Genomic DNA, 24,850 nt, shown 5'->3' with positions numbered 1-24,850 from the left:
AAAATAACCTTTTTTTTAAAACAAAACCGTTGAAAAACGAGAGGCTGGGAAGGGCGTTAGCGGCCCCCTCCCGATTCCTCCCCGTCAGTCCTCCCCGCCAGGGGGCAGCACGGCCGATCCGGGCATGAGACCATAGAGTCGCTCCTCCCCCCTTCCACCTCTCCCAGGGCGCCGCGGGCGGTTGTTATTGAGGGAGAGGAGTCGCGCGAGCGCTTCCTGCTCCACCCCGTTCCCTCTGTCCCTCTCCCCCCGTCTCGGTGGTGGCGCATGCGCGCTGGAAGGGGGCACCTGAGGGCGAAGGGGCTCGGCCATGGCGGCCTCCATGATCTGCAGCCGGGTGTCGGCCGGGCTGAGGGGTAACGGCCTCCGCGCCGCTCTGGGCACCTCCACGGCGAAGGTAGAGGTCTCTGGGGAGCGGGATGGAGCGAGCGGGGTCGGGTTAGAGCCGGGCGGGCTGGGGTCGGGGTCGTTCCCTGAGAAGCGACGGCGGGAGGAGCGATCGCCTCATCCCAACTCCCGCCGCCGTCCTGCCCTGCCCGGTCGCGGCGGTGGGATGGCAGCCCTGTGCTCGCCTTTGGCGTACGTTCCCCTCCGCACCTGCCGTTCTGGGTTGTGGCAGGTCTTCCCGGCGTGGTTCCCTTTTCCTTGCTTTCCAAGCCCCCCCCGCCCCTTCCCTAACTTGCTTGGAAATCCCAGTGTTTCCATCTCCGCCGTCACCGTGACTCATACGAGGGGTCAGGCCGTGCCAGTAAAACTCTTCTTGCAGCTGGCATCTCCCCAGTCTCCGCTCTTGTTTCCTGCGATTGCCTTTTGGGGATACGGCCTTGGTTTTGGCTGCAGAACCCCTGGAAAGCTGTGCGAACAAAAGAGCCGTGGAGATCTGAAGCGTGTAACTCTCCCTGCGACTCTGTTCTCCTTCCACATATGGAGGAAGGTCGCTTCGAGTTCCCCTCTCGTGTTTCGCACAGCTTCCCAGGGCCCCGCTGGTCAGTCAGCGCCAGGAACAGCAGCTACGGCGGTCAGCACCTCTCACTTGGGTTTCGTGCCAAGGAAGAGGTCTCCTGTTTGCAGAAGGAATCCTGTGGAGGTTAAATCTGCCCTGTCGATCCGCTAGCTTGAAATGCTGCAGTAAAGCTCTTGCGTTGTCTGAACGCTTACCTTATTTAAAATGAAGCAAAACCTTAACCATCCAGTCTGTTAGAAACTTCCTAATAAAGGCTGATTTTTGTGATACTTGTGCCAATGGAACATACTAAAAAAACCCCACCAACAAACCCCCACAAAATTTTGCTTGTACCCAAGTTTGGTTTGTTGTCTTTTTACCTTGACTCTTTCAGTGGTAACCTGTGTTCATGGATTAGTTGAATTCAGTTGGTTTGCTGTTTCACGTGTGTATAAAATTAAGGTCTTGTTCCTGTACAGTGAAATATGAAAAATGCAGCAAACATTATTTAGTTTTGTTGTTGATAATTTTCTTGTTATGAAATACAGTTACTTGACAAGGTACCCTTTGGAAATCTATGTCGTCTTAAAGTCCATGAGTAGCTGTTCTTTTTAAAAAGGCATTGATCATGTAGTACCACTTCTGATGTTTTATAATCAAAATCAGTTTCTCCCTGAACTACTTTCTACAAAATACCTGTCAGAAATTCTTGGAGTTCTGTACATCACTTTTGCAGATGAGATTAAAATTCATTCCACATTGGAACTTCCTGGATTTAACATTAAGCATATTATGTTTTACTTGGCATTTGAAATGTTAAAGTTATTTGGCACTTTTGGCAACCCTCTGATTCAGTGTACATGTTTTAAACGGGTCATAGCTAGTTTTTTTCTGTTTCGTGATAATTGTATGAAGGCTGAGTAGTCCGTAGCAAATTAAATTCACCAGGTACAACCACTGAAGGTGGTGTCACTTAGTTTCTGCTGCCCCTCCTTCCCAGGGCTTGCTTAGCTCTTAGTTTGGCAGACACAGGCAATTACCAAAACTTTTGAACGAACCTATTCTGTGTGCTTTTCTCTGTTCTCTTATGCTTCCAAAATTCCTCAGAGTTCTTTTTGCTACAGATATATTCCTTAAAGTACTTAAATACTAAGCACTCAAGGGTGTTTTAACGCTGCCAGTCCTTGTCAGTGCTAGCAGCTTCACCAGCTCTTTCCCACTGCCCCAAGAAAACCTCACAAAACCCAGTACCAAACCTGACATGAATGACTGATGTGGAACAGTAATGTACAAGAAGTGTAGGATTAAGTGTTGGTGTTTGCATTGGTATGCTAAACTGTACTTGTTTAGTATGTAGACTTTTTTAACCTAAACAAAGAGGGCAGTTTTTCACAGCACAGTTATGTTCTTTGTTCTTTTTGTTTTCTTTTTTTTTTTTTTTTTTCCTTCAGGTGCTTGGTGGAAGTCCAGGAATACTCAGTAATCATGGATTTCAGGTGCAACAACAGCAACAGAGGAGTCTGTCGCTACATGAATACATGAGCATGGGACTGTTGCAGGAGGCTGGCATTTCTGTTCCACATGGACTAGTTGCCAGGACACCAGACGAAGCTTACAAAATAGCAAAAGAAATAGGTATAATATTAAAGAGAACATATACAATATAGGCATGGGATTGATACAAGGTGTAACTACTTTTTCTGTCTTTCCTGGTAAGACATTTCTTGGAGTTCTGGATATACCTTCTCTTTAAGAGAGCCTTTCCTGTGAAGCAACTTTCTTGCAGATTTGAGTATTTACTTTGGAGCTGACATTTTCTTAGTTTGAAGTTTTCTAATGCTTAAGATTGCTCAGTGCACAAGCACACAGTGAAATCAGTTAAGTGACCTAGTTTTAAAGACACTCTCGGTTGTGTATTGAGACTTGTTTATGAACCTAAACTGTGTCCCTGAAATTTCAATGGGGAAGGCCTTGATTCTACTTCCACTAAAGGCAGTGAACATGTTTCAAGCACCATCATTCCCATAAGCCAGATGCTGCAGATACTTTTCCTGTAACTTGTGAGTCTTGTTTAGAAGGAATGGGGCAGGTATAAATTGTATTAGCCTAGACTAATACAACTACCTAAACTTTTTTGAGATGAGTAATAGACTCTGCTTCCTGCAAATCCTGGATTTCTTTTTGCTCTCAAGCAAGGTTAGAGGAAATCTTGTGTGAAAAGCTTCAGTGGTGGTGGCAGGTAAGGCTTCTGTAGTCCGAGATCTCATATAGAACAGAAGATGCAAAGCATACTTACCTTTAGGCTGCAGAAGAGGAGTAAAATACTACTCCTTTGTGAACGTGCTGTTCTGGCAGAATGCAACTACATGCAGGAGGGGAGAACTTTGATTGCTTGTAGTTACATGCTAAATTCCTGGCTTGTTGATGAAAAAGCATCCAATCTCCTTTGCCTGGTTGACCTTTAATTTTGGACTTGACTCTGCCTATTAATTTGCCACTTTACCTCCTATGTGTGTTAGTAAAATTTTTGTTTAATTTGGCTGTAATATAGAAGTCAGCTTCTATTGTTTGAGGCATTAATATTCTTTTTTTTCCTCTTTTTAATTTTTTTTTTTATTTTAGTTTAAAGCTCCCCCCCCCCCCCCCCCCCCCCCCGGAAAAAATGCAGTAGGGTTGTCACACAGTTTTAATGAAGGACATTGCTTGTCATATTCCACTCTCATATGCAAATGCCTAAATCTGTTTTCACCTCCAAATGGATACATTTGTAGTGATTCCTGGGGCTATAGATTTTCTTAGATTCGTTTCAGTTTCATTTGTAGATTTGAAAAAGAGGAATAGTTTTTTTTTCTAGAACAAATTATGCTGCTTTGTAATATAGAAGGCAATTGAGAAGCTGCTTTTCCTTCAGATCTGATGCCCCAGAAATTCAGGTATTGTCTGCCTGCCTTCTTTGTCTTGTTCCCATTAGAGAGTAAATGATATAAAAATTATAACTTCATTAGTGTGAAAGAAAGGTGTAAAATGCTTCTGTTCTGAGAATGCCTTAAAATTCAGACCCTCACCTGTTAAGGGTGAGCTTATAGCATGATCTAAACTTCACAAATCGAGCATAGCCCTTTGCTTACATTAATATCTGCACAGATGTTCTGCTAGTGGTGAATGAGACAACGTTTGCCTATGGTTCTATAATAGACAGCAGGGAAACTCGCAGGCTGCTATTCCTTTGTTTTGTTCCTTGTTCAGAGAGGAGTCCTGTAGCAAAGTAGGTAGTCTGACTGCTGGTTTATAGCTCTGTCTGATCCATGTGACGTCAGAGGTATGCCTTTCATCTGGAGTATGCGACTCTGTGCAACTTCTTGGGCGTCAGAAAAATGAAGTTGTGAAGTGTATGAGTTAGCATCCTTTAGTAAGCTAGAATAAAGGAATTCAGGGCTTCTGGTTGTCAGCCATTTACTTTGAGTTGGTGTGTATTTGATGCTATGGCTTTCTTTGGCACTTGAGATGAGGAAGGGAAGACTTCCCAAAAGGAGAACACACTGAAGGAGCTTGAGTTTTTGAGGCATTGCTGAAACATTGTCCAGAACTCATTCTGGATGGTGACAGATTACCCTTTGCTCCAGTGTTTTGGATTTCTTTGTTATTGTAGCTATTTCCCCACTTGTTTTCATTTAGTATGTACTTAAAAAACAAAAATCAAGCCAAACAAACCAAATCTTTAGCAGAATGAAAAAAATCTCACTTTTCTTGTCCACCTGCTCATTGTTTAATTTTGTTGTGTAAGAGTTGTTGCCGGTAGATACGAGATTATCTTTTGCTTCTTTTTATGTGTCAAACTGGTTTTTCAAATGTTTGTCTAAACCGTTACAAAGATAGTTGGTAATACTGCTTGCTCTGTCTCCCTAGTGCTGATCCACATGCTTCTGATAACCTTTAGTCAGAAACCTGCTCTCTGTAAACTTGAGTTTGGCACTGGATTTCCTTCCTTTTGCAAATGCCTCACTTCAGTTAGAAATGGGTAACTTTTTATCCCAATGTATAACAAATACAACCTTCTCATTAATGAAGATTATTGTGGTTTCACTGTGGCTGTAGCTAAATCAGTGTAACCCTGTTGTACGAACAAAGCCAAAGCTTAACCATACATTTATATATACTATCACTGCAAGGTAACTAGTGTGTGGTAGAGTCAAGCTGAAGCATGTGAATGTTGCAGTTTGTCTTAAAGTCTAGTTAGAAGAGTGCACTAAATATTTTTTAAATGAAAAAAAAAAAAAGACATTTGTTAGAATTTCATTCAAAGTTATGCCTATCTTGAGGTCTGAAGTTAGATGAAACGGGAAGCACAAAGGTTGCTTCCTCTCCACCTCCCCAGTCTTTCTTGTACTAAATATTTTTTTCTGCCAAAGACCAAAGTGTTCTAAAGGGAGCAAATTGTTTACCTATATGTGAAGTAGTTTTGAAACATATGTGAAGTAAAACACAATATTTGAGCTTGCATTGTTTTCTTCCATGTAACATTTTTCTAACATTTTTAAAGGAAACTGAGATGAAATTAGATGCCATGAGCAACTTTTGAGCAATGATGACAGATCACCTATGGTTTGAGTCTTAAGGAAAAAAAACGGAATTTTTTTTGCTATTTTGAAAAAAAAAAATTGATTTCTGCTGCAGCTATCAGACTTCTTAAAGTGCTGTTTTCATCTCAGATTTCTGTTCTGGCTGGGTTCTGCAAATGATTATTGTTTTGCTTCTATTTTTTAAAAATCTTTCCTGTTGCATCATGGGAAGGTTGGCCATTGAAATTATTACATCAGTTTGCATATAGTTTTTTCTTTGCATATTTGTTTGGCTGTTGAGAGTCATCACTGGAATTTGTTACTTATCACAAGCAGCTTTTCCCTATAAAGAACCCTCCCTCTCATTTCAAGTAAATCGTTATCGCATACTGGTTCATGAAACTATTATTCTTTTATATAACTACTACTGAATAAGTCAGTCCCTGCGAGTAGGTTTGGACCTCCTGTAAATGTCACTGCTCACTTTTCCTCCAGTAGTTCACTGTCTCCATTCAAGACCTCCAAATCTCATTTGTGCCACTGAAAGAATGCATTCTACTCAGAGCTGAGAAAGCTTGTACCTGATGAAGTCTTTAAACACTTCATTGATTAAAAAGAAAAAGAAAGAAGTTTTTTTAGTTACTTGTGGGCTTTGCAATATGTGGCTCTTCATATGCTACATGAGCGTCTCACTTAAATTTTGAAAAAGCCAGCTGAGTAAATTCTGTTCTAGAGTGTTGATAAGAGGCTGCAGTATGCCTTGATGGTTGCCTCTCAGTTCAGGGTTTACTCTCAGCCTACGCATGCATTCCAGCTAGCACTGGGACCGGTGCTGATTTAGAAGCTGATAGGCATTTGTTATCAAGAACGTGACTAATGACCCTGAAGACTTATTTCTTGAAGAACAGATGCTTCATCAGTGTGATCGCAGATAGCTTAGCAGAACACACTCTTTGAAACGTATAGTATTGCTGTTTGTTAAGATGGTATCTATGTAAGTGTATGTGTTGCTATAACTGAAGTTTTGATGCTTCCTAACATCTTCCTCTCTTAACAGTTGTGTGGAAGGGAGTGACATACTGTATGCCTGTAGAAAAGCCTGCTTTTCTTTCATAGCATATATTTCTATTCATGATGATTCGAGAGATAAGACTTCTGAAGTGATGAGTATCTTGAAGCAGCTTTTGTGTTCCCGTAGTTTTGGAGGATTTTAGGATAGTGATTCCCACGGCTTTATGCTTATGGCAGACCGTCAAATTTTAGTAAAATAAAAAGCTGTACAGAATAGGAGGTGTTGAAATGTTATGCACTGAGATTCTCACCTTTCTACGCCAGAGTTCTTGAAAGGAGACTGAAAGCAATGGAGTCTGATGCTACTTTTGCCATTGCAGTTTAAGAGATATAGTCCATCTCTTTATCAGTGTGATTTATAAGGTAATGATCTTTTTTGGTATACTTTCTACAGAATGACTCAAGTAATTGTCTTGGCTGTATTCCTGCAGACAGTTCTGTGATTAACAGATGTTTCTTGTCAGACCTTTTAAGTTCTTTTCAATGTTGTTTTATTTTTCTGTCTATTGCTTAAATATCCAACCTGTATCTGTTAAAAAAGAAAAAAAAAAAAGTAGTACATAAACCTGGGTAGATCTGTAAATAGATTTATTGATCTCAGGCTTGATTTAGTCAGAAACCAAAGTTTAGTACAATGTGTACAATGACTTTCTTAGGTAAAGTACTAGCATTTTCTTTATTAGCTCTTCAAAAGAATAAGTATTCCAGGCACTGTGGCACAAAAACTGGGGTGGTTTTCTCCTTATTGTATGCCACACCTTCCTTGGTAGTCTGTGATTAAGTTTTTTTTTTTTCTTTGTTCTGTGTCACACGGAAAGCTCACATCTAGTTTTTTGCTCCTAATACTTGGTGGTTTTGCCACTATACGTTTTCCCTGTTTGTGAATTATCTGCTTGACTATGTTAACTGATGTCTTTTAGGTTGTTTGTAGAGTCTGAAGCTCCAGAGCATTTATTCAGATGCTGTAGGATGTGGATGATGATTTAAGGCGGCAAAGTTGTGCAGAAATTCCCCAGGTGTTAAAAGAAGCCTGCTTCTTTAGTGGTCAGTGTTAAGTAGTTTTTTCCAGTTATGTTGCTGCTTACCTGATCAAAATCTCTAGATAACCAGCAGTAGCAGTATAGAAACCACTTGAATTTACTTGAATTCTGGCAAATGCTACTTTTTTGGCATCTGAAGCTTACATTTTGCTTCAGCCTTTGCTTTCTTCTATAGCACTTCACTCCTTTGAAGTTCTATCAAAGCATGTTGTTGATAATAATTCACTAATTCAAAAAACTTGTCTAACCAGCGCATGCAAATTTTGACTGTTGTATTTTAATTGCTTAACTTAAGCTGTTGCCAACCAAACCTGTCTTACAAGTTGATGAAAAACTTGATGCAGCTGATTAATGTCGGGAAGTGTTTGTGTAGAAAATATTTTGTAATAGCAAAACATCTTGTTTGCTTTCCTGACTGATATGGTCCTTTCAGTGAAAGTATGAAGATTCCTGGCACATAAATATTTCAGTAGTCATACTTTTGATTTGCATGCAGTGATTCTTCTAGCACTCAAAAGTTTCAAATGCTGAAAAAATGTAATTTTGAAGTTAAATTCTAAATAGCTATACTTATTAACAAAACGCAGACAGTGTACTCTGAAGAGATTCTCTGCCTGTGTTGGCGGAGTTAGGGTCGGCATACTCTTTATGTCGAGACTTCTGTTGATAATACATTGTTCGTTACAAGCCCATCTTTTCCCTCCCTAATTCCAGTAAACACAACTATGTTGTTTAAACTTAAAATTTTTTGTTATATCTGTGCAACAAGAAAAAAAACTTGGTTTGCGTTATAAATGGAGAGATATTCTTCCTGGAACTAATAACTTTTATATACAGAGTAACTGAGGCAAAAGTTATGTGTCTCTTTCTGGCAGGGTAAGTTTGCAGCTGAATGGTGGTTGAGAATTTGATTGGCACTTGTGTTATTAACCTACCACTGCCTTTTACTATTGTCTGTTTTGTCAGAACACATTAGGCTTGCATAGTTATGAAAGTGTTTATAATACGTGAAAAGCGGTACTGCTGCTACAGTCAATATCGGACAGAGAAGTGGCAATTAAAGCGATTTGACAAAAGTCAGAATGGGAACTTGTAAAGCAGACCATTTTCATAAAGTTTATCTGCCCTAATCAGACTTTCTACTTGCACGGAGAACTTCAGAGATACAACAGAACAACAAGCCTTCTTGCCTCTTACTAAGCTTATCATAAGGGTTGTATTTTACATAGGTCAATGCATGCATGCAAGGAGAGAGAGCCTTTCTCCCAGTTTGAAAGCTTCGGTTATGGAATCAGAAATTATTCCTTCCAATAAATAAATAAATACCAGTATTGCTAGAAATGAAGATTGGGCTGTTTCCTGTCTGTATCCTTTCACTGTCTAGTTAATGAACAGTTGTTGAAGGTGAAATCTGTACTGTTAGTCCTGTATAGGTTTTTGTTGTCCTGAACAGACAGATGCTAATTTAGTGTTCTGCTGATTTCAGGCACCTGTTCTCATTGGTATTTACTGTTAATTTTCTAAACACTTCCTGATTGTTTTCAGGTGTTTTACTTGCACATACTTTTAGTGCTAACTACCATTAATATGGAAATGCAGCTTTTAACAAATGCTTGTTCTGAGTTTTGTGCATTGGTGTCTAGCTTGCTTGCCTGAGCTGTACTGCAGGTTTGTTATTTTGTTCTAGAGTGCGGTGTTAAGGCTTTACAGTTTGTTACTGCTGCTGAAAGCAGATGTCCTGCTTTCTGTCCCGCTCACTTCAGTGCCCCTGTACACGTGCCTGTCACACGGGGCACAGGCTTGCAAAAGTACTGTCGGCTGGATTAGCTGTTGCCTTCAGCGGAGTCACTCTTCTGATATGCTTCAAGGCACAATTGCGCAAATTCTTGTGCTGGCACAGGAAAGGAGTCTGGAGTGAAAAGCTGAGGACGGGAGGCAGGATGGGACTGCTGCTGTGGTTTAGTGTTGGCTGGAATAAAGTGTCGTGACTTTGTATGTGGATACCTGCTCTAGGGCAGAAACTGCTCTTTTTTTTATTGAAACAAAAGCCTAGCAGTATTTTAAAGCAGTGTAAGCAAAAAAGAAGGGCACCACTGTTGGTACTGAGTAGAAAACGTGTTAGCTGCTGGTTTCCAAATTTCTTCTTGGGTTACTCTGTATCAGCAGTTCTCTGGTGTGTCAGATTGTGTGATAGTGCTGCAGATGAGCTGTGTGACCAAATATTTCTGTCCTCTGGTTTTAGCGTCACTTTAAATAGGAGCTGTAGGAAAAAAATGTTTATGAAACAATAAACTTTCTGCATGGGTTAACTTAAGGTTTTCTTGGGACACGTTATCTTAAATTATCTTAAATTTTGTTTTAGGAACATCTGTGCAGCTTAATTGCTTGTAAACATAGCTGGTCAAATAATCCTTGAAGTGTTACATGTTTATGCAATCAAGCAGCTAGTTTGCTTGCAGTGCTGTAGGAAAACAAATTATGAATCATTACTATCCTGCTCACGTAATGCTGCAATTGTTGCATTTTGTTGCATAAGGGATAGTCTAATGAAAACTTTGTTATGGCCAAAACTGATTGTGAAGAGTTTAATGTTGTTTCTCACAGACTTTTTTCCGGATGTCTTGTATGTTGCTGAAGTGTAATCATGCATAATAATTGAATTCTTAATATCCTGTGGGATCTGGGCAGTAGTGCGTCTAGCCCAATACTCTACCCCTCGTGATGGCATACACTATTTAGGGAGATTGTTAGCCTGGCTATTTTCTGCAGTCCATACCCCTCATTTTCCCCCAGCATTCATAATTGTTGTCTTAGGAATATCAGAAGGAACATCTCTACCCAGTTCTTTTTGAATCTCCTATTCTTCCTTCATGTCTCCTGGCAGGCTTCACTATCTTCTGTGCAAAGAAGTGTCTCTTTTTCTTGCACCTTTATGAAACTGCCTTCCCTTGGTGGGTGGCTTTTGTTTTTGGCTGGTGTAGAACAGGAAACAGAATGTATGATATATGTGTAGTTGTGTGTTCTTGCTCTATATGTCACCAGGTATGGCTAAAGACCATAATTATAGAATCATAGAATGGTTTGGATTGGAAGAGACCTTAAAGATCATCTAGTTCCAACCCCCCTGCCATGGGCAGGGACACCTTCCACTAGACCAGGTTGCTCCAAGCCCCATCCAACCTGGCCTTGAACATTTCCAAGGATGGGGCAACCACAACCTCTCTGGGCAACCTGCGCCAGTGCCTCGCCACCCTCACTGTGAAGAAGTTCGTCCTTACAACTAATGTAAATCTGCCCTCCTTCAGTTTAAAGCCATTACCCCTTGTCCTGTCACTACATGCCCTTGTAAAAAGTCTGTCTCTGGATTTATTGTAGGCCCCCGGTAGGTACTAGAAGACTGCTATAAGGTCTCCCCTTGCTTTGTTCTTTCTCCTTTGATAGATTTAAAGAAGTGCTGAGCTCTTTTAGTCCCTTCTTGTAAGGCAAGCTCTTCATATCAGTGATCATCCTAGTAACCTGTCTTCCCCATTGAAAATTACTTTTATGATCAAGTCCAGAGTTAAATGTAATGTTCCAGCTGAGATCTTACCAGAGCTTTAGTTGGCATCTGGTTTTGACTTGTTCAGATTCTGGCCTTTATTGCTAGGAGAAGTAATTGCTACAAAGAAGGTGCCTGTGGGTGAACTTCATGGCTTTCCTGAAAACTTCTCTGTAGAAGCAGCTTTTATCTTCTGGACTTAGTGTAGGAGATGAAAAGTAGGGTGGAGAAATAGGACCCTCTCTTCTGAACTTCCTAGTGGACTGTAAGTTAAAACTCTTAGTCTTGATTACTAAGTATATCAGTTCTGATTGTCAGATATAAAACTTTTGTAGAAAGCTCATAATAGTAAAATAATGCTGTGAATATTTTAAATCTTAAAATATTTCAGTCACTTCAGAACCTTGTGAAGGAGCTTAGGTGGATCCTCTGTGAGCAAGGGAGCAAGTGTGGGGTTTGTGGGGTTTGTTTTTGTTGTGTTTTTTTGTTTGTTTGTTTTGGGTTTTTTGTTTGTTTGTTTGTGTTTTTTTTTAATTTAAATCTCTTCAGAAAAGAAAGTATTTCCTCTCTCTTTTATACTAACACTAAGAAGTCCTGCTCCTCCAAATTTTGTGTTTGTATATACTTACAAGGTAAATTGTTTTCGAATGGATGGAACTTTATTTTTAAGCTTGCATATTGGAGTATGTGGCTTCATTTATTCATGAAGCTACTGTTTATAATCGTACTCATACATGAGGCTTAGTGTTTCCTAAAGCAAGCTTTGTACTTAAAGTAGTTGCATGAAAGTTAAGTCTTGTTTTGCATGGCTTCTATTAAGCATGTTAACTTACTTGATTGCCAGTACTTAGTAGTTATAAAAAATAGTTATCTTCAGGAACTGAATTAAATATTAAATAATAGACAACAAGTAAATCAACATATACTTGCATGTTTATAACCATCATGCTTCTTGTGCCAAAGAACTTGGTATCAGTTGTGAATTCAGAGATCTGTTGTCAGGTAGACAGTCAAGAAATAAAATCTACAAGTAGCTAGTTGGGAGTAGTAAGTTGAGCATTCCCTTTGCTTATAGCCACAGTAGCTTGTGATATTATGCAAATTTAAATTTATCTGGCCAGGCAGGATACAGGTCAAAATAGGAATCAACACAACTTTTTTGTGATTGCCATAATCTTTTTCAGTATACATAGGGACTAGTTTTGCTTAAGTACTGTAATTTTTCTTTGTCTTTTCCATGGTTGCCTTTTCACATCCAAGAGAATAGCAAGTTCTCTCTTTGCTTGGAAGGACTGGAGTAGCTCAGCTATTGGTGGCATGGAAGGAGGTGGAATGTGGTGCGTGAATGTGAATGGGGCAGCTCTTAACATCTTGCAGTCTAGCTGCTGTCTGCAGTGTATTCTGTGTAACTGAGCTTGAATAATAACTCAGGGCTTTGTTTTTCTTCCTTTATCACCTTAAATGACTTGATGAGCTTTTTTTCTTTGCTTTTTGTCTTTCAATGACACTTCAGAATATCCCAGCTGATTTTGAGTATATTCTCATACTTTATTTTTTAAACCCAAATGCACAGTCTCCCCTACCTAGAAGAATATTTTGTAAAGGATTTTTAAATGCTTAAAGCCAACTAAAAGGCTTACTCTGCCTGCTCTGGGAAAAATAGTGGGTTTGCTTAGGCCTCTGACTTCTCCTAAGTACTTAAGCTTATGCATCAGTGGGACCTGCAAGTTGACTTGGGTAAGTGCCATAGGTACATATTATTGCTGAGAAGATAGTGGTTACAGCTATAGGGTATTTGTACTCGACTGAGGAAAATCTTGGATTATGGTGTGTCAGATACTCATTTTCATCTTGTTAATAGTCTGTGAGATACTAACCATTTCTTACTGGGTGCTTAATCATTTGTGATTCAAACACATGTTAAAGATATATCAGAACACTTAAAGTATCAACACTTCTGGATACTAACTCACCAAGGTTTGTTCACAGAACAGCCTAAAGCTGCAGTTTGTGGATGGTTTGAGACTTTTGGAATAACCTATGTGAATTACAATACAGTCTTTGATTCACATATTTGTCTTTTGAATCGGAGAGGGTGGGGGTGGAGAAGGGGGGGATAAAATGAAAACAGCCTTTATTATTCTGCCTGGGGCAATTTGTTTTAGTAGTCACAGATGACAAATTTTGGGTTTTCTTTCATTCTAGGTTCAAAGGATCTTGTGGTAAAAGCACAGGTTTTAGCTGGTGGTAGAGGAAAAGGAACATTTGAAGGTGGCCTCAAAGGAGGAGTGAAAATAGTTTTTTCGTAAGTTGTTTCTAAATTATCTGACCAAGTGGAAAAAACTTCAAAGTTTCACATTATGAGTTGAATCTATTGCTTAGTTTAAAATCAGTGTTTTAATAATTAACTTTAAAATAACAAAAATTAGATAAGATTTTTTTTATGCTACTTCTATTTTTCCAGCAGTTTCTTTGTCACATTCTGAGCTTCTTTTATTCTAGTCCAGAAGAAGCAAAAGATATCTCCTCCAAAATGATTGGAAAGAAGTTGTTTACCAAGCAGACAGGAGAAAAGGGCAGGATATGCAATCAAGTTTTTATCTGTGAGCGCAGATATCCCAGGAGAGAATACTATTTTGCAATAACAATGGAAAGGTCTTTTCAAGTGAGTAATATGAGAAATAGAAGTAAACTAATTAACTTGTTATAGCTGAATTTAAAAAAAACAAAACAGCAAAACTGTTTACTGTACTGGTCACTTGCTTTTCAAAATCAGAAATATACGTGAGCTAATTCTTGTTTCCTAGTATCTCTGATTATATGATTGCCTTAGTTTTTAAATGCTTCAAAAATGTAATGCTACAATTTAAATTTACGGAATAATAAATGAGTATCGGTAGCCCCAACTGAAGTTCAGAGTCACATGGCTGAAAGGGAGATGGGTGGAATGAGGGGGTTATTTTCATTCTGGTTTTAGTTTACACTTACCTACCAGATGCTCATACTAGAGTTTAGGTTAAAAATACAGCTATGTGTATGCATGTACATGTACACACTATTTAAGCGTGTCAGGAACAAGATAAGTAAAAGGCTTTTGGAAGAGCCAATGGTCCTGGATAAATCAAACATCCTTTTTCTCCAATGTGTGGAGGTTCCTAGGGGTGCACAATTTTGAGAGTGCTGGTAGCTTTCTTATGTCAATACTCTGCAGGAACTGGTAAGAAGATTTGGGCCCAGAGGTCTGTCTTCAGAGCTTTCAGGAAGATGAAAGCCATAGTCTCTCCTGCTTGTATGTTCTGTATGTGTGGGTATGTAGTTTTTTAGGCTACAATTCAAATGCAGGTACTGAAATGTGTCAGTGTATTTTTTGGCAGACTGGTGTTCCATTATGGAGCATAGAGCCTGAATTGCAAAATAACTTCAACAGAGCCAGGGTATAGCAGATTTTGGAACTTTATTTTCTGAAGCTCAGCAAAACCTGATTTTGGTCTGTCCAGAAGCTCAAGAGTTTGTAGAGGCGCTGCTCTTGGTAATTAGAGGAGTATCTCTTTCATGATATTATTTCATCAGTATGAAATAATTTTCTGTGGAGGAATGAGGAAACTAGTCTTACTCTTTTTTTTTTTTTTTTTTTTTCCCCAAAATTAGGAGTTAAATATTGTATTTGTTCCTTCCTCTTCCTTTGTAGTGTTCTTTCTGATAGGAAAGTATCAGTTGTGTTGGGTTTTGGTACAATTAGGTGACTTGGGCACCTACATTCTGTTGTACTCTATAATATAGAGCAGGGAAGATCCAAATCCTACAGTACGCACCCCAGATTTACCACAAGGTGGCATTAAAATACTGTAAATGGCTGGATCTTATAATCTTAAAATTGTGTAAGCAATAAGCAAGAATCCTTATGGAAATAAAATTTACTGTAACTGATTTAAGCAAATTAGATAAAGAAGGGAAACGTATTTTCCTGACTTGTTCTTGCTCTCGTAAAAAAAAAATAAATCTTATTAGTGTATATTGAGCATAACTGTGTGGATTATTGTCTTTTGATAGGGATGTGCCTTGTTTTTACTGCTGACTTTATAAGTCATGTTTTAGATGTGCTTGTAATTGCTGTAACTTGTCTAGGATGCTTATGATGAGGAAACGCCTTTCAAAAGAAGGAAGTGTGAAGATTGAATAACACAATGTGTATTCCTGATGTTGCAAACCTCTTCCTTTAAGGGGGGAAGAAAGTCTGTAAAACAGTCAGTTGAAAGTGGAACTTGATATCTCGGGTGTTACTTGCCAATAGAGGCAATACTTCTTATGTTTTAAGCAAAACTGTGCAGTTTGGTCAATTTTGTGGAATGATGAGTTATTTTTATAATGTGTTTGTAGCTTCTGTGTGTTCAGGATATGAATATCCAGAAATGTTCATTGTGTTGAACCTTGCTGTTAGATGCAGGATAATTCACCATCTGTATGTTTCCGTTTGGAAGGATGGTGATGGGAGGGAAGCGGTGTGGTTATTAGTCATGTTCTCTGAACCAGTGTCACGCTTTCTGTAATTAATTGTCAACAATTATAAAGCTGTTCAATGTTTAAGACCTGTGCTGATATGAAATGCTGCCTTAGTACACCAGCATAATCCATGCATGGGTGGTGATAAGGGAAGGTAGTTTGAGATGATACAAGTGAGTATGTCTTTGCTGTAAACTGGAGGACTGTTCCCATAGGGAGAGATTTTTAGGTTCCATGGTAGTGAGTCGTTGATGCTTTTGTTGAGATTTAGATGGCTTTTTAAAAAAATCTATGCTGCAAATATTATGAATTCTGGTTTCTTAATTTCTTTTATTATTGAATAATTGAGTGCTGTTTTGTCACAGCTCCATGACTTATTTTCTGTGATGGCTACAGTTATCGAACTTGGTGATCCTACTGAACAGGAATAGTTTGCAATAATCTGTCCCTCGGTTCTGCAGACCTAGATTTGCCCTTGGAGTGGAGCATGGTGGTGTGAACAAATGAGTGCCTGGCACTTGATGTGTGTTTGTGTAGGGGCAAGTGGAGAAGGGGGAGATGAGAGGCTGTTCTTTTTCAGGTGACAACCTAGGAAATAAAATGCATATAATTAATAAGTCGAATCTTTCTATCAAAATTTAAAACTAGTCTGTCTGTGTTAATAGCTCTGTTGCTTCAGTGTATACAAAGGAAAGTTTTCATTGTTAAAAGAAATTGGACCCAACATACACCTTAGAATTTGGAAAGTATTATTAAAAGGTTTTCTATAGATGTATTGAATAGATAGTAACATTCTCCTCAGAGCATACAAGTAAAATGCCCAAATAAAAAAACTTCCAACTAACAACAAGGTTTTATTGCCATGAGGTAATTTATGGGAAGAACTAACTTTCAAATGTGTGGTATAAAATTACTTATACTTTTTTTTCCTCCCTTTTTCTTCTAGGGTCCTGTGCTGATAGGCAGTTCTCAGGGTGGTGTTAATATTGAAGATGTCGCTGCAGAGAATCCTGATGCGATAATTAAGGAACCCATTGATATAGTAGAAGGCATAAAAAAGGAGCAAGCTGTTAGGGTAATTGTTAATGTGGAAAAGTACACATTAGCGAGGATGGGAGGATTGCTTTTAAATTTTGTAGTGTGCGTGCATTCAACCTGCTGAGTTGTCTTTAAACCCTTTTGACATTTTGAAACAGATTTGAACTAGATACTTAAGTATTTTCAGGTGATAGTCGACGTAAATCCAACTCTGCATGACAGTGCTTTATCTAGCTTTTGTATAGCTTTGTAAAGGTATATGGTGATGACTTTTTACTAGCTCTTGTTTAGGATAAGTGCAGTGTCCTTTATTGAAAACAATCTTTTCAAACCCAAGAGTTACCCTTTTTCCTGGAAGGGAGGAGAAGTTCTACATCTACAAATTCAGTTGACACTGAAATAATAGCTAAACTGGGACATTCCTAATTTGTAACTAAATCAAACCCCGAACATCAGTTAACTGATAACCAATCTTTTACTTTCAGCTTGCCCAAAAAATGGGATTTCCTCCTAATCTGGTCGATGAAGCAGCTGAAAATATGATCAAATTATATAATCTCTTTCTGAAATATGATGCTACCATGATAGAAATAAATCCTATGGTGGAAGATGCATCAGGAGTTGGTAATGTTTCTTCTTCATATTCTTCATGTAACAGCTTGACGTTTTTGTAAATCTTAGGTAGTTGCTTCGCGCTGCTAAAACTTCAGCTGTATACAGCAAGAGGACTTAGCATTAACATCGTATGTTGAAAAATGAATTTAATAAAGCATAAATTTGAGAAACTAAGCATAGTAGATATCTGCTCTTAATTGCTAAGTAGGTTCTTAAGTTTAAATGTCTTCCTTTTAAAAATTTTTTATTACTTTAAAAAGAACATATCTTCTGCTCTGGAGTGTTTGGCTACCCAGCATGAAGCATTCCTGGAAATTTGGTCTTTTCAAAATTCATTAATTGAAACTTGAGCTGTCTTGTGTATTTGAAGTTGGTACTGAAAAGGTAACCAGAATAGTAGCACATTCTAGAAATCTGCTGCCTTTACTACTTGGGCATCAGAATGACTGTTTGAGTTTGATATTTGATGTATTGAAAGACTATAGGTGTTTAAGTGATATCTTGATGTTTATCAGGTTTTTAGCATATCCAGTTGCAGAATAGTTAGTTAATACTCAATCACAGCCAATTCCCCTCTCACCAAAAAATAAGTCTGTGGAGAATATTTGTACTTGAACTCAGGTACAACAGTTTAAATTTAAACATGAATGTAGTTCCTTCATCGAAGCTTACAATTACTCTTCCGTGGTTTTTTTTGTTTTTTTTTTTTTTAAATAATACTGCTTAAATGAACAGTATGGAGCAGTCTCTCCCATCTGTTTCTTGTCCGTTGTCATTTTTATATCATCTCTAGTGAGGGGTAGAAATGACATTTTACATTTGTACAGACAGAAATTTAGTTCTGATGTAAAGAATACTATAGGTTTTCCATGTCACCTGCTGTATCTAAGTGAAATTTACTTTTGTGTGTATTCTTCTGACACCTGTTCTTCCAATTCAGATGTTTTTTCATTGTGTTTATGTGTGTTTACATGCATGCACACATACTATATATTTAATCTAAAAGCAGAAAACTAAGAGGCATTGAAAAAACCCAAAGTGGAGACCTTCTGCAGGGATTAATTTTATGCTAATTACTGAAGCATAATTTGCCCAGATTTATCAAACAGCTTGTTGTAAGCTGCTATTTTTAGAGTGTCTCAAGAAATACAGTTATCTTCCCTTTTTGTGCAGTTAAAGGGACTTAACTGATTGTGTGGGTAAACTGGAAAGAATCTTGTATTTACATGCAGTGCTAAGTGTGTCTTTTCAGCAAAACTTTAAGTTTGGACTGCATGAGCTAGCTGCCAAGTTTGACTTAACATACTTTAACATATTCATGTAGCAGTTGAGCTATTATTCTAGTATTGAATGATGGTTTTTTTTTTTTTTTTTCCTTTCAGTGATGTGTATGGATGCAAAGATAAACTTTGACAGTAATTCAGCCTATCGTCAGAAGAAGATCTTTGATATGCAGGATTGGACACAGGAAGATCAAAGAGACAGGGATGCCGCAAAAGCAGATCTCAACTATATAGGATTGGATGGAAACATAGGCTGCTTAGGTATGTTCTATTTAAAAAATTTTAAATGACTTAATGGATTTATAAACTGAATTCCTAAATGTTATCTTTATTCTCATATAGTCAATGGTGCTGGTTTAGCTATGGCCACAATGGATATAATTAAACTTCACGGCGGAACTCCAGCAAATTTCCTTGATGTTGGTGGTGGTGCTACAGTGCAGCAAGTGACGGAAGCCTTTAAGCTTATTACCTCTGATAAAAAGGTGAGGGAAGAGTTGGCATACCAGGGTCCTACACAGTGGTAAACCAGGCTATGATTTGAAAGACAATGCTTAGTACGTGTTCTCCAGAAAACATGTTTTTATAAGCATAGAATTAAAAAGGTAAGAAAATGGAGATGTTTAATCTTGGTGCAAATGAAGAAGGCCTGAAAACCTGCTGAATTTTTTTCCTTTTTTTAAAAATAGGTTCTTTGGCTGTGTACTAAGTAGGCAGTTTTGTGTCCTCCAGTTGAAGTTACAGCTGTATTTGAATCTTCCCAGAAATCTTTGAGTCAGAAACTCCCCCCACCTGCTGTTTAAACAGAAACCAGTATTCCGATGGGTTTCCATTTCTTTTCTTTTCTTTTTTTCTCTTTTTTTTCCCCCTTTTGGGCCTGTTTTGCAGCTGGGTCTATTTTGTGCATAGAGTTGTAGAGCTGAATATTCACTGTGCTGTGCACAAACAAGATTCTAAGGTACTAATTATATGTAATGTAGGATAAAATAAATTTGTAGTGGGCTTGGAAGGGCATTATTGTTTTATCCTATTGAAAGTTTATCAGAAGTGTTTGAAAATTAAAGTAATAAACTGGTTGAAACTAGAGGAAGAGCTTTACCATCCCAGAGAGACAATCTGAGGACTGGATTGATATCTACATGGAAGTGCTTATCCCAGTGGGAACTTGATGGCAGTTTGGGACTTTTAAAAAGAAAGAAAAATATGAAAAAGAGGTAACCAAAAAAGGTGGGAGTGACTTGCAGGACCTGGTAATGGTATGCTACTTTTGCACTAGAATTTCGTGCACCACTTGCTCACCTTTGGAAAGGGCCGGAAGCAAAGAGTGAGTGATGTTACAGAGGAGCTTAGTCTCTTCCCTATTGGAAAGATTTTTGTTAACAAATGCAGGGTCTGACACACTCTCCAAGAGTGTTACAGAATCATAGAATCATACAGGTTGGAAAAGACCTTTTAAGATCATCGAGTCCAACCATAAACCTAACACTGCCAAGTCCACCACTAAACCATGTCCCTAAGCGCCACATCTACATGTCTTAAATACCTTGGGCAGCCTGTTCCAGTGCTTGACAACCCTTTTGGTGAAGAAATTTTTCCTAATATCCAATCTAAACTTCCCCTGATACAACTTCAGGCTATTTCCCCTTGTCCTATTGCTTTTACTTGATAGAAGAGACCAGTACCCACCTCACTACAACCTCCTTTCAGGTAGTTTTAGAGAGTGATAAGGTCTTCCATCAGCCTCCTTTTCTCCAGGCTAAATAACCCCAGTTCCCTCAGCCACTCCTCACAAGACTTGTTCTTCACGTTCTTTCAGCAAACTGAGGGAAAAGTGAGGGACACAGGCACAGAGCACCTGAATTACAGAGAGAAGAGGAGAAGAAACTAGGAGGAATCTGGAGGTTGCTGATCTGGGACAAGTTCTTGTAATGCACATGCTCTGCTGATGCACGGACAGAGGGTGTCCAAACAGACTTAATATATCTTTCCCTTTCTGTCTTCCTTCAGCTGCTCACCATTTTATCAAAAAACGATGACTGTAGCTGGGATTCCTGGTGCTGAAAGTCAAACAGCAGTACAGCCCACTGGTGTCATGGACTGCACTCTGGCTGGCACTCTGGGTTCAGTTCAGGGTCGTTTGGAACAGCCTTCTAGGGTGTCAAAGTTGCCTCTACTAATTAGTAACAGGAGCAAGAACAATGTCACACAGCTGAACTAGTCTTAATTGCAAGATAATGAGAACCAAGCTATTAACCAGTTGCACGTTCATGTTTTGTCTTGTTAAGTTTATTCTGTCCTCCAAGGCAGTCTACCCATTTTTGCTCCTACTTTATTCCATCATTCACCATTGACTGTGATCTTTTTACCCCTCCTTTCCACCACTTGAGTAGGAAAAGACTTTCCCTTAACCTCAGACTTAGTCCTCCTGAATAAAACATATTTCAGATAGCTTCCCTCTAAGCATGCTAGCTTTTAAGTAAACTGTATAAACAGTGTCTTGTGTATGAGTTTTGTAAATTTTCTGTATTCTTTTAGCATGGCTTCTTCAGTATATGGAGGTACTAGAGTGGGAGGTACCTCTGCTGGTGTAATGTTAGAAATGGAAAGAGAAACAGTTGACAAATTAAGTTGATAAATGACTTTACTGAAGTTTCATTTGTTTGATTTACTTGAAATCAAACAGCTCTCTTTTTATTAATGATGCTCAGAATGTTCTGAAGTAATGTACAGTGCTGGCTTTGTACAGAAAATGAGTGTGTCTCTTCAAGTAGATGTCCAGAATACACACTGGGAGTGAGGGAAATGGCTATTGCCAGCAACTCGTGCTGGTTTGAAGGACAATGTGGAAGTTTCTTGGGGCAGGCGTTTTTGCAGTAGGGTTTTCTTGAAGTAACTGTTCTGCTGTTGTGACTTTATAGAACTGTACTTTTGTTGCTGATGTTCTCTAGAACAGAAATATTTCCTTTCTTTCACTGAGTCCCTTGTTACACTTACAGAGCTCGAATTTTACTTAGGCTGAAAGGCTGAGCAGTGCTTTTATCTGATGTGTCTCTGGCCATTTTTAATGTGAATATTGTCATTGATTCTGTAGGTACTGGCTATTCTGGTAAATATTTTTGGTGGCATTATGCGATGTGATGTGATAGCGCAAGGCATCGTTATGGCAGTAAAGGATTTGGACCTAAAAATACCTATTGTGGTACGGTTGCAAGGTGAGTGTGCTTCAGTACATGTTAAATATATTTCTGTCCACATTGACAAATGTTCTTGAGCTTAGGTACTACATAGCAAATTGCCTGTAAGCTGAGGACTATGGAAAAATAAGGCAAACCTTGAATTTAGTTGGGGAGGATTGGCAAGTTAATAAAAAGAGATTTCCTGCTTTTATAACTACTGAAGTTGTTGTCTTCTAGATTTATTCACTAACTTAGGTTTGGAACAGGCTTCCTAGAAAATATGAGACAATTCTCATAGTAGTAGTCTCCTGTTCAATAACAGTGGCATTTTACCTGTTTCTTAAGGTACACGAGTTGATGATGCCAAAGCTTTAATAACAGCTAGTGGCCTCAAAATCCTTGCGTGTGATGACTTGGATGAAGCTGCAAAAATGGTAAGATAGCTGGCTACAAATATTCTTTTCAGAACATAGCATCTGTTGCAGAATATTGAAAAGTTGAAACTCCATTCAGTCAACTAAAGGTAGCTTAGGATAAATCACAGTGCCAGTTATTATCAGGGCCTGAAGCAAATGTTTTACAAATTAGTAAGTACATATTTTATAAGGAGAAAAACTACACAGTCAGAAGCTATTGTACCCCAGAAATTTCTGTGTTTGGGACTTTTTTCTTTTTTTCCCCACTCTGAAAAGCAGGTTAAAAAATAGGTTAAAAAAAACCAACCCAGACCCACAGGTAAATGACCAGATCAGTCACTCTCCTTGGTAGGGGAATGGGTAAGAGCTTAGCTTTATTAATTAGAAGAAAATACTTAAATTGAGGTAGCTGAAGAATGCAATGTAACGCTTCCTTTGATAGAGCACGGTATTTCAGTGTGCATGATTAAAACCAAACATAGTTGATTGTCTGTTGCCTTATAAGGTAATTAGATAGTCAGACATTCAGACAGGTTGGTTGTGATATTTTTTTTTGTGTATGTGTGTGTGGTTTTGTTTTGCTTTGTTTCTTGGGGTTGAAGCTCTGGAAGCAGCTGTGGATTGCTTGGAGGAGGAACTTGCTCAGCTTGACAGTATGGCCCTCTGTTTTAAGGAATAGTATTGACTCCTGTTACGCTGATCAAGCTTTGGTTGTGTCAATGGAAATCTTCCCTAGCAGTCCATATGGATCTTTAAGTTATATTGCATCTACATAATGCATCTTCTAAGGCTTCTGCTGAATCTAAAGTTCTCAGCTGAATCATGGAGCCATGCAGAAGGAGTTAAAATTAGTTTTGTAATCTTAGATTACCTTTAGAGCACTTTTTGAAAGGGTTATAGTTGTTTTTGTATGTAGCCCATAGGTAATTCCTTAAGCAGGTTTATGTAAGATGATGCCATGAGTGGGAAAGACAAATGGATGAGGATAGATCAGAGTCATAAGCTGAGCATTTGAAGCAGTGATTATAACCAGTGATGATAAAAGTATGGGGTTTTTTCTACCTAAATATTCAACAGATGTCTGTAGCTTATTCTAGCTAACTAGTATTTTAGGTGCTTTTGAAGTTAGGTAGTGTGGACAAGAGAAACATACTACAAATGTGCAGCAACAGGGAGGATGAAAACTTTTGATCTGCAAAAAATTGGAGGGCACCTGGTGGATTTTGTATCATGGGGAAACTGATAGTTCTGAATGTTTTTTTTTCCTAAAGAACCATTTACTCAGTTATAACATTTGATTCTAAGCGGGAAGTAATTCATAGAGGTTTTGAGTTGTTATGCAAGAGAGCTTGAGGCTCCATAAGGTATCAAAATAAGATCCAAAAATGCTTGCAACAAAAACTCAGAGGAGAAATAGCTTCTAGATACACAGAATCTCTTGTGAGTGGGTATCTCAACACCTCCCAAGTAAACAAGGTGGCGCATAAAAGTTTAAAACTTGTAGCATTTTATCAAGATACTTGGTTGTAAACGAGACCCAGACATTGTATAACTGTGTGAGATATTTTCTAAAAGACTTGACTGATCTTTCATTTAAAAGTGATTAAGAAGCACTGGACTAAGTAATAATATTCCCCCCCCCCCCTTTAAGATCTTGCTGATGATTCTCTGGCATTACTTTGTTTAAAAAGATTGGTCCAGCTCACTCAAGTTAGGATTGTTTTGAAATGAAGTCTTTCTTTTCTGTTTTTCAGGTGGTGAAACTCTCTGAAATAGTAACCTTAGCAAAACAAGCTCAGGTGGATGTTAAATTTCAGTTGCCAATTTGATCTGAGAAATGTCATGCCGGTGTCTAACATGTTCTGTGGGATATTTTTCATTTTCTTGTGTGGAGGTTTTGATTGTTTGACAGGCGCACAAACTGAAGTACCTGGTCTTTAATGTTAACATTCAGAATGGTCAGAGTTCTTGTAAAAGCGTGTATTGCTGATATTTAGTCCTCCTTAGTTGTTGTTCTCAAGCCTTCAGCTTCTGCTGCAGAATGTCACTTGCAATATACTTCTGCACTGTCCAAAGTAAAGCTTCTGGTTGAAAAATAATTATTCTGAATAAATCCTGAAGTTACTTTACTTGTAAATTTGTATTAGCCTTGGTTAAAAGTAAATATGACTAGATTATCTAGTTGTCCATGTGGAGAAATGTATTGAAACGGTATTTTATATTGGAGACAGTTGTACTTAGTGTAATGGACATGAGCAAACCAATCATTATTTATGAACAGGTGCATTTGAACTTGATCAGAAACATTTTTAGAAATGCTTCACTGAAGTGGCTGGTAACTCTTCTGGACAACATGTTTAATCACTACAAAATATACCGTAGCACTTAGATTTTCACAATTTCCAGTCCTTACAAAAAAAAAAAAAAAAAGCATCGTGTAGTTTTATATATGAACAAGCGTTTACCAAACCTCAAGGAGACAGAATACATAGAGAATTTAAATGTCTATTGTACATCGCTAATAAAATTGTACATTAATAAAATGTCTCCCAGAACTTCTACTGTCTTTTTCCTTATATGTCACCATTTTGATAAATTGCATTTCCTCATGGATTAAACCGTAATGTAAGACAGAAAGCTAAAAGCTTTTTAGCAGTAAATTTACAATAGC

General features: G+C 38.4%; 1 protein-coding gene across 1 annotated transcript; it reads left to right on the top strand.

The window, feature by feature from the left end:
* Nucleotides 1-233: 233 nt before the first annotated feature.
* SUCLA2 (succinate-CoA ligase ADP-forming subunit beta) lies at nt 234-24,734 on the top strand. The gene is made up of 11 exons (XM_075046210.1): nt 234-397; nt 2,395-2,578; nt 13,357-13,456; nt 13,654-13,816; nt 16,598-16,726; nt 17,175-17,313; nt 18,687-18,848; nt 18,930-19,072; nt 21,679-21,799; nt 22,109-22,197; nt 23,934-24,734. Exons 1-11 carry the CDS (start codon nt 311-313, stop codon nt 24,006-24,008), a joined length of 1,392 nt encoding a protein of 463 aa, XP_074902311.1. The 5' UTR covers nt 234-310; the 3' UTR covers nt 24,009-24,734.
* The last annotated feature ends 116 nt before the right edge of the window (nt 24,735-24,850 follow it).

This window comes from Buteo buteo, chromosome 14 (genome assembly GCF_964188355.1).
Source record: "Buteo buteo chromosome 14, bButBut1.hap1.1, whole genome shotgun sequence".
NCBI lineage: Eukaryota > Metazoa > Chordata > Aves > Accipitriformes > Accipitridae > Buteo > Buteo buteo.
The sequence above is the reverse complement of the archived record's forward strand: the minus strand, read 5'-3'. Positions and strand labels throughout refer to the sequence as shown.

Bases quoted from the DNA above. Each gene is read 5' to 3' on its own strand.
- SUCLA2 (XM_075046210.1), top strand. From the start codon at position 311: ATGGCGGCCTCCATGATCTGCAGCCGGGTGTCGGCCGGGCTGAGGGGT. The intron at 398-2,394 runs GTAGAGGTCTCT...TTTTTCCTTCAG, and splicing joins TGGGCACCTCCACGGCGAAG to GTGCTTGGTGGAAGTCCAGG. The intron at 22,198-23,933 runs GTAAGATAGCTG...TCTGTTTTTCAG, and splicing joins TGGATGAAGCTGCAAAAATG to GTGGTGAAACTCTCTGAAAT.